Raw genomic sequence first — 14051 nt, 5'->3', positions numbered from 1 at the left:
CCAAGGGATATTCCCGACTCTGGGATCAAACCCAGGTCTCCCACATTGCAGGCAGATTTACTTATGTAAAGAATTATGTCAGAGGGTAGACCTAAAATTTGTATTCTATCTAAAATAATTTTAATTAGCCATATTCTGTCTTAAAATTTAGAATTTGGTAGCTATAAAAAGTGGAAGCAAGGAAAAATGTCGTGTATACACTGTATTTATATATACATGTGCTGTGCTTAGTTATGTCCAACTCTTTGTGACCCCATGGAGGGTAGCTCGCCAGGCTCCTCTCTCCACGGGGATTCTCCAGTCAAGAATACTGGAGTGGGTTGCCATGCCCTCCTCCAGGGGATCTCCCTAACCCAGGGAATGAATTCAGGTTTCCCACATTGCAGGCAGATTCTTTATCATGGAGCCAGCAGGGAAGCCCCCCAAATACTGGAGTGGGTAGCCTATCCCTTCTCTAGGGGATCTTCCTGACTCAGGAATCAAATGGGGGTGTCCTGCGTTGCAGGCAAATTCTTTGCCAGCTGAGCTACCAGGGAAGCCAGAAATATACATACAATGATGCATCAGTCAGCCTTAAAAAAGGAGTAAAATTCTAAGAGATGTTACACTATATGATGCTACATTTATGAGATACCTAGAGCTGCCAGATTCATACATGGAAAGCAGAGTGGTGGTTATCAAGGGCTGAGGGGAAGGGGAAACGGAGGAGGGTGATGGGTGTACAGTTTCAGTTTTGCACATTGAGAATTCTACAGATGGATGGTGTTGACAGTTGCACCTAATACCACCAAACCATACAATTAAAAATGGCTATGTTGGTGAATTTTATGTGATGTGTATTTTACCATAAAAATATGAAACCATTGTAGAAGTTGGAGTTGAGTTGATTGGATAGTTTCTCTTCAAAATTTTTCAGAGGAAGTAAACTGAAAATCTCCCTCTTAACAACTTTCTTAGCAAGCAGAAGTAATTCATTTGACCCTAGTAAGTAATTCTGTTGACGCTAGAACAGAACTCAAGGCTCTTACTATTCTCTTCAAAAAATACTACTGTGTAATTTAAATATTTGAAGACTTCACTAAAACCTTTAAATAAAAGAATTTGAGAAACAAATCTTTTGAATCAAGTTGGTCCTTCCCCTCCCTCTGCCCCCACCCCCTATCTTCTCACTTCCCCTATCTTGAGGATTAGTTCCAAGAACACAGGCTGCTTGGGTTTCTGCTTCAGGGTATCATGTAACTCTTATCAAGGTTTTTGGCTGGGCTGCATTCTCATTTGGAAGCTTGAAGGGAGAAGAACAGCTTTTAAGTTCACTCAGGTTGTTAACAAAATTCATTTCAGCTTCATTATTTTGCTCAGCCAGAGGCCAGCCTCAGCTGCGAGGGACTACTCAGAGCTCCCTACCACATGGCTCTCTTGATAGGAAGTTCACAAAAGTTTACTTCTTTAAGGCCAACAGGACAGTGAGAGTGAGTGTGCTGACAAGATAAAGTCTTATACAGTCCTGCCCACTCAAAGGGAGGGGATTACCCAAAGAAGTAAGCAGGAGGGCTACCTTAGAGACTGTCACACTGGAAGAAACCAACTGTACATCTCAGCCTTTGAGTAAAATGACTGGGCTGACACCCTCATAGCTCTCAATGCCAGAGGTGACAATCACCATCTTCTCACTGTACACCAACAGGAAAACAAACAAATTGTATAGATCTGAATAAACATGTTCATAAGTAAGTGAGCGCTTGAAAGTTTGTCTAAATCACATTTATATATTTCCATTCACTCAAGAACACCTGCCCAGAGAAACAGACAAAATCCCTCAAAGCAAAATAAAGACCATTGCATCTTAGTATTTTTTTTTATAGCATTTTGTTTTTTACTCACTAAACAAATTATAAAAGGTAAACTGTTTCTAAAATGTTGTCCTCATCATATATTTTTTAACTTAGTGCAATTATTAAAATCAAGTAAGTATATAAAGTATATGTTTAAATTGCTTGACCAGCTTTTTTTTTTTTCTTTACAGGGTAAATGTCAATATGTGTAGTCTTTGATCCCAGTTCCTGGGTGGAGCTCCTAAAACTCTTGGAACTCCCTGAGTGATAGGAGTGTCTTTATGCTAATGAGGTGACTCAAGGTGGGGCCCTAGATAGATTCAGGATAATTTCTGGCTGGACACCAGAAAGACCAACTATTTGATTAGAGGGCTGACTTTGGGCCAGCTTGACCTCCGAGAGGTAAGGAGCCGGAGATGCACTGAGTCACATTGCTAAGGATCCAATCAATCATGAAGACCCCGATGATAACTCTACAGACACTGAGGCAGGGCAGAGCTTCTTGGTTAATGAACACGTGTTGGAGAATGATGCACACTGACTCCGGAATAAAAGAAAATGGAAACTTTACACTTCCTCTTATGACTTGCCTCAACTGTCTCTTCATGGGGGTGTTACTAAGTTGTATCCCTTATTAGGAAGCTAGAAGAAGAATAGTATAGTGGCTTAAGTAGTTCTTTTGAGTTGTTCCAGCAAATTATTAACCCAAGGGGTCACAGGAACTCCCAAATCTATAGTCAAGTCAGTTAAAAGTGTGGTTGGCATTGGAAGTAATGGCATCTGAAGGACTGAACCTTTAACTGGTGGGAACTGCACTAACTCCTGTGGTGTTAATCTGTGGGTGATTAATATCAGAGTTGAGTTGAGTATACCCAGCTGGGGTAGAAATGGAACAGTTTATTCTTTAACCAAATATCACAATTCTGAGTTAGTGTTCCATATTTCAAATAAGGGCTTCCCTTGTAGCTAAGCTGGTAAAGAATCCGCCTGCAATGCAAAGACCTGGGTTCGATCCCTGGGTTGGGAAGATCCCTTGGCGAAGAGCAAGTCTACCCACTCCAGTATTCTGGCCTGGAGAATTCCATGGATTGTACAGTCCATGGGGTTGCTTAAGAGACCAACTCTATATGTTAAGATATGCAACTCTAGCATAAAGAAAAGACAATACTGAGTGATAAATGATAATTTTAATTATTTTATTCCTTGGATCTTTCTGGAATTGTTCAAAATATAGTATTGATGCATTTTGGTGTACATTTATCACACTGTAGGAGAACAATGGCATGTCATTACAACACAGGAATTCACAATTTTTTGCAAGTATTTCAGACTACTTATTTTCTCTACAGTGGCAGGAAAAGAATGGGGGAGGGTGGTCCATATCTTCCTCTGTTATATCCATAGCATCTACAGCAATATGCATATTCCAAGTTAGTGTAAAAAAGAACAAAATCCCAACACTCGTGTTTTACAGCAACAAAAGAAGTATGTGAGACAACCCATTTTTCAATATCATATTCTTCTGAGTTGGCAACAGATAAACAAGGTAAAACAAACACACAAAAGGAGAAAGTTGCAGGGGCTTCCCTGATGGTCCAGTGGTTAAGACTCTGTGATTCCAATGCAGGGGACATGGGTTCCATCCCTGGTCAGGGAATTAAGATAATGCATGCCACACAGCATGGCCAAACAAAAAAAAAAAGGTAGAAAGTTGCCAAAGAACAGGAAAAAGTGAAAGTGAAAGTGTTAGTCACTCAGTGGTGTCCAACCCTTTGCGACCCCATGGACTACAGCCTGTCAGGTTCCTTTATTCACTTCAGGTAAGAACATCGGAGTGGGTAGACATTCCCTTCTCCAGGGGATCTTCCCTACCCAGAGATTTAACTCGGGTCTCTGTCATTGCAGGCAGATTCTTTAACATCTGAGCCACCAGGGAGGCACCCAAAGAATGGAAATGAACCTGAGAAAAGTGAACTCTTAAGATATTTTTAAAGTACATATTTATTGTTGTTGTCGTTTAGTCGCTAAGTCCAAAGTGTCCAACTCTTTTGCAATCCCATGGACTGTAGCCTGCCAGACTCCTCTGTCCATGGAATTCTCCAGGCAGGAATATTGGAGTGGTGCCGGGAGCCAGCACAGGAGATCCCACCCATGACAAGGTCATGCGGAGAGACCTGACAGGCAAGGCGAGTCAGGTCTCAAGGGGTCCTCTGCCTGAGCATCTACCCCGAAACCAAAATCTGTCTGTTTACTGTCTGCTATACTATACTCTTCTGACATTACAGGGGGCTATCCCCGACCACCTTTCTCTGGAAAAAGTTAACTTAGAGCTCCAACTGGTCTCCTGCATATGAAAGGAGTGTCTCAGCTCAAACCCCTCTGATGGCTCTCTAACTTGCCTGACAGTTAGAGACTTTTACAACTTGTGCTTGTTTACAGCCCCTCAACCGCGAGAGGCACAAAGCTTAAAACATCTTAAAGATATAGAGCCTTTTAGAGCTAAGAATTAGTTTGGTGAACGGTTTCATTGTTGAGTTAATGTTTGCCGCCAGGCCTCCATATCCTTTATCTTTTAGGCACCTGGGAGGATATTAACCAATGTAAACGGGATACAGAAATAGGAATATAGTAGTTTTGATGTTAGCAATACTAGACTTTTGAGTTAATTAATTTTCTCTTTGTTATAAATCACTGTACTCCTCTTTCCTTGTTATAAGTTGTTGTGTCCTTGCTATGTAAGAATGTAACTTTATTTAGTGCTTTCTGAGAGTGGCACCAGATTTTGGAAAAGAACAACACTATTAAGGCAAATAAGTTTTCTGGTTGACAGACCCTTTTCAGAAAAGGGCCGTAAAACGTTAATAGGCCTTCTGGCCAGAAGATGATGTAAATCACCTAAGACTTGTGTATACAGCTAGGTATGCAGAGAGAAAGCCTGGTTTCGATAAGAGTCAGGGCTGCTGACGCTGCATAACTTTGTATTATCCATTGATCTCTATGTACAACCAAAAGTATAAAAAAGCTTTCCCAGACAATAAAGGGTGGACCAGTCACTGGAAAGACTGGTTCCCCCATGTTTTCTTTTCTTTCTTACTCTATTTTCTGGCTGATTCCCATCTGGGGCATAGAGGCTAGCGGTGTCTACTTATTTGCCCAGGCTTCTAAGACCCACGCAAGAGGGAGCCCAAGGCGGGGCACCCTCCGCTATTCAAGCGGGAGCCTGTGGCCCTACGTAGACGGTTCAAGTCCCTTGTCTCAGGGCTTTATTGGCTTTCTATGTAAACCAAGGAATACAGCCTCTTTCCTCCTCTAAATTTCCTACTACACTATTTTTTCCTAATCTCTTTATATTTCTAATTAAATAGTCCTTTCCCAGATGCCGACTCTGTCCCCGCTTCAAATTCCCTGGATCCACCGGGGCTGGACTCCGGCAGAGTGGGTTGCCATTTCCTCCTCCAGAGGATCTTCCTGACCCAGGGATTGAACCCTCGTCTCTTACACCGCCTGCATTAGGCAGATGGGTTCTTCCTAGAAGCCCTCTGGGACTCCGGGGTTACACTAAAAGCTCATTTGCTAAGTGGTGTCAGACTCTTTGCAACCTTGTGGGCTGTAACTTGCCAACAAGGTTCTCTGGCAAAAATACTGGAGTGGTTTGCCATTTCCTTCTCCAAGATCTTAAACCCCATTTCATCATTAAGAACAATATAAAAGACCAAGTTTTCTGGGATGCTCTAAACTTGTAGGTTTTTCCAAGCAGGGCTAACTGCTATCCAATGCCACCATAAACATATTTTAATCCAAACCCAGGGTAAAGATAACTCCCGTTTACCATGAGAAGGGACCATCTGGAGCCATATCAGATACTTTTTAAAGCCCTCGACTGACATTAGTGAGCTTCTGCAGAAACTGGACCCACTTTCGAAGTGTGTATCAAACCAGACTGACACAATTGTCATCTATACTTTTATATAGCCAACGCAAAAAAGAAAAACAAAGTGAAACAAAAATAGAAGTTCTAGCACAGTGCCAAGGAATGAAAAGTCTTTCTTAGAAATGTGCTCCATTGCTAAATCACACTCAACATCTATTATGCCATCTAGTACTTTCATCTCTTATCACTCTGTACATAAGCATTTAAATGCAACCCTAATTGTTTCTGGACATTTATTCTCAAATAGTTGATACACACATATCTCAAAGGCATACATGAAATTATACCACCATGTACAAGAACTTTAATCCACAAAAATGCAGACTTAATTTTTACATTTTTAAATAACTTATTTTCAACACAAATTTAAGTAGCAGTTTATACTGGATACACCTGATATCCTCTATTAAAATTTACTACCCTACCTCCACAAATTTAATTCCTTTTAATCTTGCACTGGAGAAGAGTAAAAAAACAACTTTATTTACTTGTTGGAGGGGTATCTAGTCTAGCTGTCTATCTGCTATCTATCCTATTCTAAGCAGGCACCTATGGAAATCCAACAGGCAGACTGTCTCATATGCTTATGTGAAACATTCAGCAAATAATCAAATTTCAAATTTAGTTCTACTTTTCCACGGGCTTTAAAAGAAATAATTAGGTTCTTAAACATTAAAAAAAAAATGTTTACTTTGAGTGTTGTATGTTTCCTAAGAAATGATTTGTTCTTTTTCTTTTTTTTTAATTGGTACAATACACAGAGCTTATTTACATTTCATTAGTTGTATGTGTATTCATTCCATGTACTTCTGCCATCTAAAGTCATCACTTGGAGGCAACAATGGAAAACAGCCGTGTCGGAAGACCTGGGTTCCTCCACTAGCAGTGTGACCTTGAGTAAGCCACCTTAAACTATAAAAGGAATAGCAGCTGGCCTAATACATAATAGCAAGTTATTTCATTTATATACAAATTGATAATCTATTTTGAAATATTTTGAGAGATATGGGAAAAGATTCTTCTTTACATTTTTTTCATAGGAAGACTGGTGCTGAAAAGCACAGGCTTTATAGTCAAGAGTCCTGTGTTTCTGAGATTCTAGTTCTATTGCTAATTAGAGGTGGGACCCTAAGCATATTACTTAATCTCCATACCTTCAATTTCCTTGTATGCTTGAGACAATTCCACTTTTGAGGATTGTTGTAGCGATGAAATGAAGCAATTCAGTAAGTATTCATTCAACATATATTATTTAGTAACCATTCTGCTAGGTGCAATGTTGGGAAAATTCCTTTGTCAAATATATATATGTATATATATATATATGCCATATACATATATGCCATACACTGTGCCAGACTCCAGAAATTAAAAAAGTCAAAGATATATTAAAACAACATCATGACAAAAAATACTAATTTTACCCATGTACTTTCTTGGAACCAGTCATAGAAATCTGATATGTTTTTGTAAACTGTTACAAACAAATCTACAAGACTGAATCCAGTACACAGTGTCAGGTCTGGATTCAGAAGATAATCCTGAACTAATAAACACATTTCAAGTTTAGTTGTTTACCAGTGGAATGTGTCTAACAGGATACACACAAGGTCACAAACAAGACAAAGATCAGAAGTGATGGTATATTACAATACATTAACTAGTATAGGGCCTGGCACAGGATAAGTGCTCATAAATATTGATCAAAAGAATTGAATCTGGGTCCCAACTCTGCCACTTTCACAGTGAGTGATTCTGGGTAAGTTATTAACTTCTCTAGGCCTTAGTTCTCTGTAAAGTAGAAATGTGTCTGCTTTACCTATCTCATAGGACTGTTGTGATCAAATGAAATCACATAAGAATGTATCTAGTGCTAATACCAAGGTTATTGTGACACACTTGACTACTGCTACCAATTAGCTTACAAGCCTGCTTGTAGGGGTAAGATGTTAACATGTAAATGCCAGGAAAGAAATAGCACCATGATCTACTGAAACAAACAAAAACAACCCATAACATACTTCTTAAAATTGTCATATTCCTTGCGATGAAAAGAGCTGGTCATTGTCAAACTGGTGCTGTGTCTTTTTCTAACCCCCAGGTTACAGCAGCAGACTGCCGAGTGACCTCTTGCAAGGCTGAAGCCCCCAGTCCACGCAGGATGCAAAGGGTTCGAATCTGAGGAGCAGCTGGACCTTATCTCCATTCCAGGTCCTAATAAGGCGTACGGATAAGGTGCCTTTGCAGTTAGCCGAGCAAAGAAAACCACGGCGCGTAGACACTTCCACCTTCCACAGGCGGAGGGACAGCCCGCCAGCCCACCTCACTTCGACCGGGACCCCCAAGTCTCCCGCCAAGCCTTGAGCTCTCAGTACCTGCCTCCTGGCACGTAGGCAAGCGCTTCAAGAGGCTTCGGAAGCGCGGCCTGGAACAGCTACTCACTCAGTGGCCGCTTGGCGGACGCCTGCTGTCCAGCTGTCCGAAACTCCCAGAGCCACGGCTCCCTAGGCTCCTGGGACTCGCCGTCCTCCTGAGCTCCAAAAGCAGTGACAACAGTCGCCCAGGAACTGAGAAGCGAGAGGCAGACGACAGAGCCCTATAGAGCGGAGGATGAACTCTCGGCAGAGTGGCTGTTTGGACACGCCCCCAACCCTCCCTGGAGGCGGAGAGGCTCGGACCCGAGAGGAGGATGTGGACTTAAAGCTCCGCCCTTAGTCCCCATCATCCGCTCGGCACCGCCCCGCCGCCTGCGTGACCCCGCCTCTGACCCGGGGTCGCTCCGCCTTCTCTGGTCGCCTGGCGTGCACGCGCACATGCCGGCCTGTTTTGACAGCTTCAGGACGTCCTGAAAGGGAGAGAGCAGGAGTTGTCGCGAGAGTTGGCCCCAAGGCTTGTGGGAGCTCTAACTATGGCGAGTTTAGGGGTCGATTCTGAGCAGGAGCCGCTCTTAGGGGACAGGACACCCGGAAGCAGGTGAGCGGATGTTGGGGGAAGGCTCCCCTCACTCTCCTGCGCTGTTGGAACTGGCGCCTTTCCCTGCGTCAGGCTTAGTGGGCAGAATAAGGGGTGCCAGAGCAGCTGGAGCCGGCGGCAAGTCGCGCGAGATTGGAAGATGCGCTGCCACTTCCTAGAAAGGGCGTCGAGCCGCGGAGCACCTTTGAGCCTGCGGGTTCTGGTGAATGTGTTAGAGAAATGCAAACTGCCTCTTGTACTTTCGTTCCGTTGGTGATGCAGCAACCGAATGGCCCTTTACAGAACCGACCACTGTATACGTTTCACGCTGTTTTAATCGGTACTTGGCCTTAATAGTCACTTGACTAATTGCCTTATAATGATACTTTTTTGCAAGTAAACCTAAGATGAACTCATCTTTGTCCTATGCCAAATGTATAAGTAATAACTGATTTTTAAGCATTTAGGTGATGAGGTGTATTTGGACCCTAGTTTATGGACTGTGATTCAGAGTTGTTTGTTTCTTACTACGCAGTCGAATATGTGTTTTCACATTTAGGAATACGAAGTTAAGTATCACTTTATTTTATACATACATCATTAACACAGTAAGTTATCCAGTAAGTTCACAGGTAAGCTTCAGCTGTCTACAGATTGTTAATTTTCGCTCTTTTGTCCCTCTAAAGTACCAAACCTTTTTAAAAAATCACTTTGTTTGAAAGCCTGTGGAAAATGTGTTTGTCGAATCCCCGATCCACTAAACAGAATATATGAAATGTAATTTTATTTAGTTTCTCTTTGAGATTATTAAAATGAATATTACTTCTGAAGTATAGTGTAATAGAGTGACGTTCTCTGGGCTTAATGAAGCATTTGTGACTATGCGCTTCTATATTGATTTGTTCTACAGTGCCATACTTTTCACATCTTTTTTTTTTCCCCCTGCCTATTCTGTTTCTCCTCACGTTTTTGTTACCTGTTGGCAACCTCTGCTTTTGTTGGTGTCAGCAAACCTCTCTTCCCCCAACTTTACTTCAGGATTTCTAGTTTGCTGTGGCTTTGAAAATCATATATGTAAGTTTAATAGAATTGTGGGTAGTTAGAACACAGAAGCTCTGAATGAAAGCTAAAGATCTCTCCTACTAATCAAGTGTATGAACTTGAGTGCATGGACTTTGTTACTTTTAAGTTTCTTAGCATTGTTTTTGCTTCTTCCTAGTCCTTGGCAGTTTTCCACTTAGATTCAAGGATCCTTGAATTATGGTTAGATGTAGTTTTATGATACATTCTGTCACTTTGTCCAAATAAGTGTTGGTTACTCAGTCGGTCCGACTCTTTGTGACCCCATGGACTGTAGCCAGTCAGATTCCTCTGTCCATGGAATTCTCCAGGCAAGAATACTGGATTGGGTAGCCATTTCCCGGCGCTTATTCAAACTCATGTCCATTGAGTTGGTGATGCCATCTAACCATCTCATCCTCTGTTGTCCCTTTCTCCTCCTGCCTTCAGTCTTTCCCAGCATCAATGTATTTTCCAATGAGTTGGCTCTTGGCTCCAGGTGGCCAAAGTATTGGAGTTTCAGCTTCAGCATCAGTCCTTACAATGAATGTTCAGAATTGGTTTTCTTTAGGATTGATTGGTTTGATCTCCTTGCAGTCCAAGGGATTCTGAAGAGTCGTCTCCAGCACCACAGTTTGAAAGCATCAGTTCTTTGGTGCTCAGCCTTTATGGTCCAACTCTCACATCTGTACATGACTACTGGTAAGATGTTAGCTTTGACTAGATGGACCTTTGTTGCCAAAGTAATGTCTCTCTTTTTTTAAATGAACTGTCTAGGTTGGTCATAGCTTTTCTTCCAAGAAGCAAGTGTCTTTTAATTTCATGGCTGCAGTCACCATCTGCAGTGATTTGGGAGCCCAAGAAAATAAAAGTCTCTGTCATTGTTTCCATTGTTACCCCATCTGTTTGCCGTGAAGTGGTGGGACTGTATGCCATGATCTTCATTTTTTGAATGTTGAATTGTAAGCCAGCTTTTTCACTCTCCTCTTTAACCTTCATCAAGAGACTCTTTACTTTCTGCCATAAGGGTTTTATCATCCTCATATCTGAGATTATTGATTTTTCTTCTGGCAATCTTGATTCCAGCTTGTGCTTCATCCAGCCTGGCATTTCACGTTTCATGTGATGTATTCTGCATGTAAATTAAATAAGCAGGGTGACAATATACAGCCTTGATGTACTCTTTTCCCTATTTTGAACCAGTCTAATGCTCATTAGGTTCCATTTAAATTCAGATGTTCTGTCCATCTGAATTTAGATTTAGCATTTTTATAAATAAAAAGAGAGTACTTTGAAAATAATTCACTAAGTTTCAGTTCAGTTCAGTCGCTCAGTTGTGTCCGACTCTTTGCGACTCCATGTATCGCAGCATGCCAGGCCTCCCTGTCCATCACCAACTCCCGGAGTTCACTCAGAGTTGCGTCCATCGAGTCAGCGATGCCATCCAGCCATCTCATCCTCTGTCGTCCCATTCTCCTCCTGCCCCCAACCCCTCCCAGCATCAAAGTCTTCTCCAGTGAGTCAACTCTTCGCATGAGGTGGCCAAAGTACTGGAGTTTCAGCTTTAGCATCATTCCTTCCAAAGAAATCCCAGGGTTGATCTCCTTCAGAATGGACTGGTTGGATCTCCTTGCAGTTCAAGGGACTCTCAAGAGTCTTCTCCAACACCACAGTTCAAAAGCATCAATTCTTCGGCACTCAGCCTTCTTCACAGTCCAACTCTCACATCCATACACGACCACAGGAAAAACCATAGCCTTGACTAGATGGACCTTAGTTGGCAAAGTAATGTCTCTGCTTTTGAATATACTATCCAGGTTGGTCATAACTTTTCTTCCAAGGAGTAAGAGTCTTTTAATTTCATGGCTGCAGTCACCATCTGCAGTGATTTTTGAGCCCCAAAAAATAAAGTCTGACACTGTTTCCACTGTTTCTCCATCTATTTCCCATGGAGTGATGGGACCGGATGCCATGATCTTCGTTTTCTGAATGTTGAGCTTTAAGCCAACTTTTTCACTCTCCTCTTTTACTTTCATCGAGAGGCTTTTTAGTTCCTCTTCACTTTCTGCCATAATGGTGGTGTCATCTGCATATCTGAGGTTATTGATATTTCTCCCGGCAATCTTGATTCCAGCTTGTGTTTCTTCTAGTCCAGCGTTTCTCATGATGTACTCTGCATATAAGTTAAATAAGCAGGGTGACAATATACAGCCTTGACGTACTCCTTTTCTTATTTGGAACCAGTCCATTGTTCCATGTCCAGTTCTAACTGTTGCTTCCTGGCCTGCATACAGATTTCTCAAGAGGCAGGTTAGGTGGTCTGGTATTCTCATCTCTTTCAGAATATTCCACAGTTTATTGTGATCCACACAGTCAAAGGCTTTGGCATAGTCAATAAAGCAGAAATAGATGTTTTTCTGGAACTCTCTTGCTTTTTCCATGATCCAGCAATGTTGGCAATTTGGTCTCTGGTTCCTCTGCCTTTTCTAAAACCAGCTTGAACATCAGGAAGTTCACGGTTCACGTATTGCTGAAGCCTGGCTTGGAGAATTTTGAGCATTACTTTGCTAGCGTGTGAGATGAGTGCAATTGTGCGGTAGTTCAAGCATTCTTTGGCGTTGCCTTTCTTTGGGATTGGAATGCAAACTGACCTTTTCCAGTCCTGTGGCCACTGCTGAGTTTTCCAAATTTGCTGGTATATTGAGTGCAGCACTTTCACAGCATCATCTTTCAGGATTTGAAATAGTTCTATTGGAATTTCATCACCTCCACTAGCTTTGTTCATAGTGATGCTTTCTAAGGCCCACTTGACTTCACATTCCAAGATGTCTGGCTCTAGATGAGTGATCACACCATCGTGATTAGTTTACTGTCTTTAAAAACATAGTTTCCTTAGTAAAAGGAACAGATGTATCACTAATTAGTAAGCCCTGTTCTCTTTGAATAAATTGCAAAAGCATGAATCTATTTCACCACTAACCTCTCATCACTAAGAAGGCTGATTCTGATTTACTGATCTGGTGAGTCCTTAGTGATTGGAATGAACACTGACCTTTTCCAGTCCTGTGGCCACTGCTGAATTTTCCAAATTTGCTGGCATATTGAGTGCAGCACTTTCATAGCATCATCTTTCAGGATTTGAAATAGCTCTACTGGATTTACTGATCTGGTGAGTCCTTAGTGATCCCCATTGACCCTATCCATAGAGTTGAAGAATGCAGGGGTTGGTAAACTTTTCTTGTAAAGGCCTGTATGGTAAATATTTTAGGCTTTGCAGGCCAGGAGGCAAAATCAAAGTTATTATATACATACTTAGATAACAAGAAAGTAAGCTTCCATAAAATTTTTCCAGTAAAGAAACCTAAAATTTAACAGTAAAAGAATACAGTTTTTTATAATACAGGTCTAATAGATGAATAGAATTCTTGTGAGGGTGGCATTTTGTTTAATTGGAGTTCAAAGTTAATGTTTTCTCTCATAGAATTAATCACAAATATTCATCTGTAAAAAATATTCTTAGGTCACAGACCACACAGAAACAGGTGGTAGGACAGATTTGGCCTATATAGACAGTAGTTGAATATCCTTAAGTCTTAGAGGTGCTTAAAATTTTTCTTTGCAGCTTCAGCCTAATCTCTGTAAAATAGATATCCTGGTAGGCTGCAATCCATGCGGTCGTGAAGAGTCGGACACGACCAAGCGACTTCACTTTTCACTTTCATGCATTGGAGAAGGAAATGGCAACCCACTCCAGTGTTCTTGCCCAGAGAATCCCAGGGACGGGGGAGCCTGGTGGGCTGCCGTATGGGGTCGCACAGAGTCGGACACGACTGCAGCGACTTAGCAGCAGCAGCAGCAGCAGCAGCAGCACTCATGGCTGTGTAGAAGATCCTTTATGAAACATTCTCAGTTTATTTCTGTCTTTTAATTTCTATAACTTTACATGACCACACGTGACCATGCACTCCTTTCTCTTATCCTTTTTCAGTATGTGTTCTTTTTTGCTCTTCCGGAGTTCACAGATGGTCTCTGGTAAAGGTATGATTTTATTTTTTCCCCTCAGGAAATCCAATCTTTTTTTTTTTTTTGAAAGTAAAGTATGGCTGCTTACCCAGAATCCTTCTGTTAGATCTTGATCTATTGAACCTAAATATGGTACCTTTTACTTATTCCTGTTGAATTTTATCTAGCTAAGTTTGGTTATCAGTTTACTCCAATATGTTGTATATTCCTCATTGTTTAAGTCACAACTTTGATAAGCATGCTGTCGTTTGAGG

The 14051-nt window shown here is 41.5% G+C and overlaps 2 protein-coding genes across 3 annotated transcripts in view; one reads left to right on the top strand and one right to left on the bottom strand.

Annotated features, from left to right (window-relative positions):
- ABHD18 (abhydrolase domain containing 18) overlaps positions 1-8103 on the bottom strand; it is a 42168-nt gene extending 34065 nt beyond the window's left edge. The window contains 1 exon segment of the mRNA XM_013970525.2: positions 7785-8103. Coding sequence (XP_013825979.2) covers positions 7785-7800 — 16 coding nt within the window. The 5' untranslated portion in view covers positions 7801-8103.
- The window catches only part of MFSD8 (major facilitator superfamily domain containing 8), a 40444-nt gene continuing 34976 nt past the window's right edge, over positions 8584-14051 (top strand). The window contains exon 1 of one of the 2 annotated variants that reach the window (XM_005691266.3): positions 8584-8736. In XM_005691266.3, the coding sequence (XP_005691323.1) occupies positions 8672-8736 (65 nt within the window). In that variant the 5' untranslated portion in view covers positions 8584-8671. The other variant, XM_013970528.2, reaches the window with a different exon arrangement.

The sequence above is a fragment of the Capra hircus genome, chromosome 17 (assembly GCF_001704415.2).
Source record: "Capra hircus breed San Clemente chromosome 17, ASM170441v1, whole genome shotgun sequence".
NCBI lineage: Eukaryota > Metazoa > Chordata > Mammalia > Artiodactyla > Bovidae > Capra > Capra hircus.
Note: the sequence above shows the minus strand (reverse complement) of the source record. Positions and strands in the feature narration are given on the sequence as shown.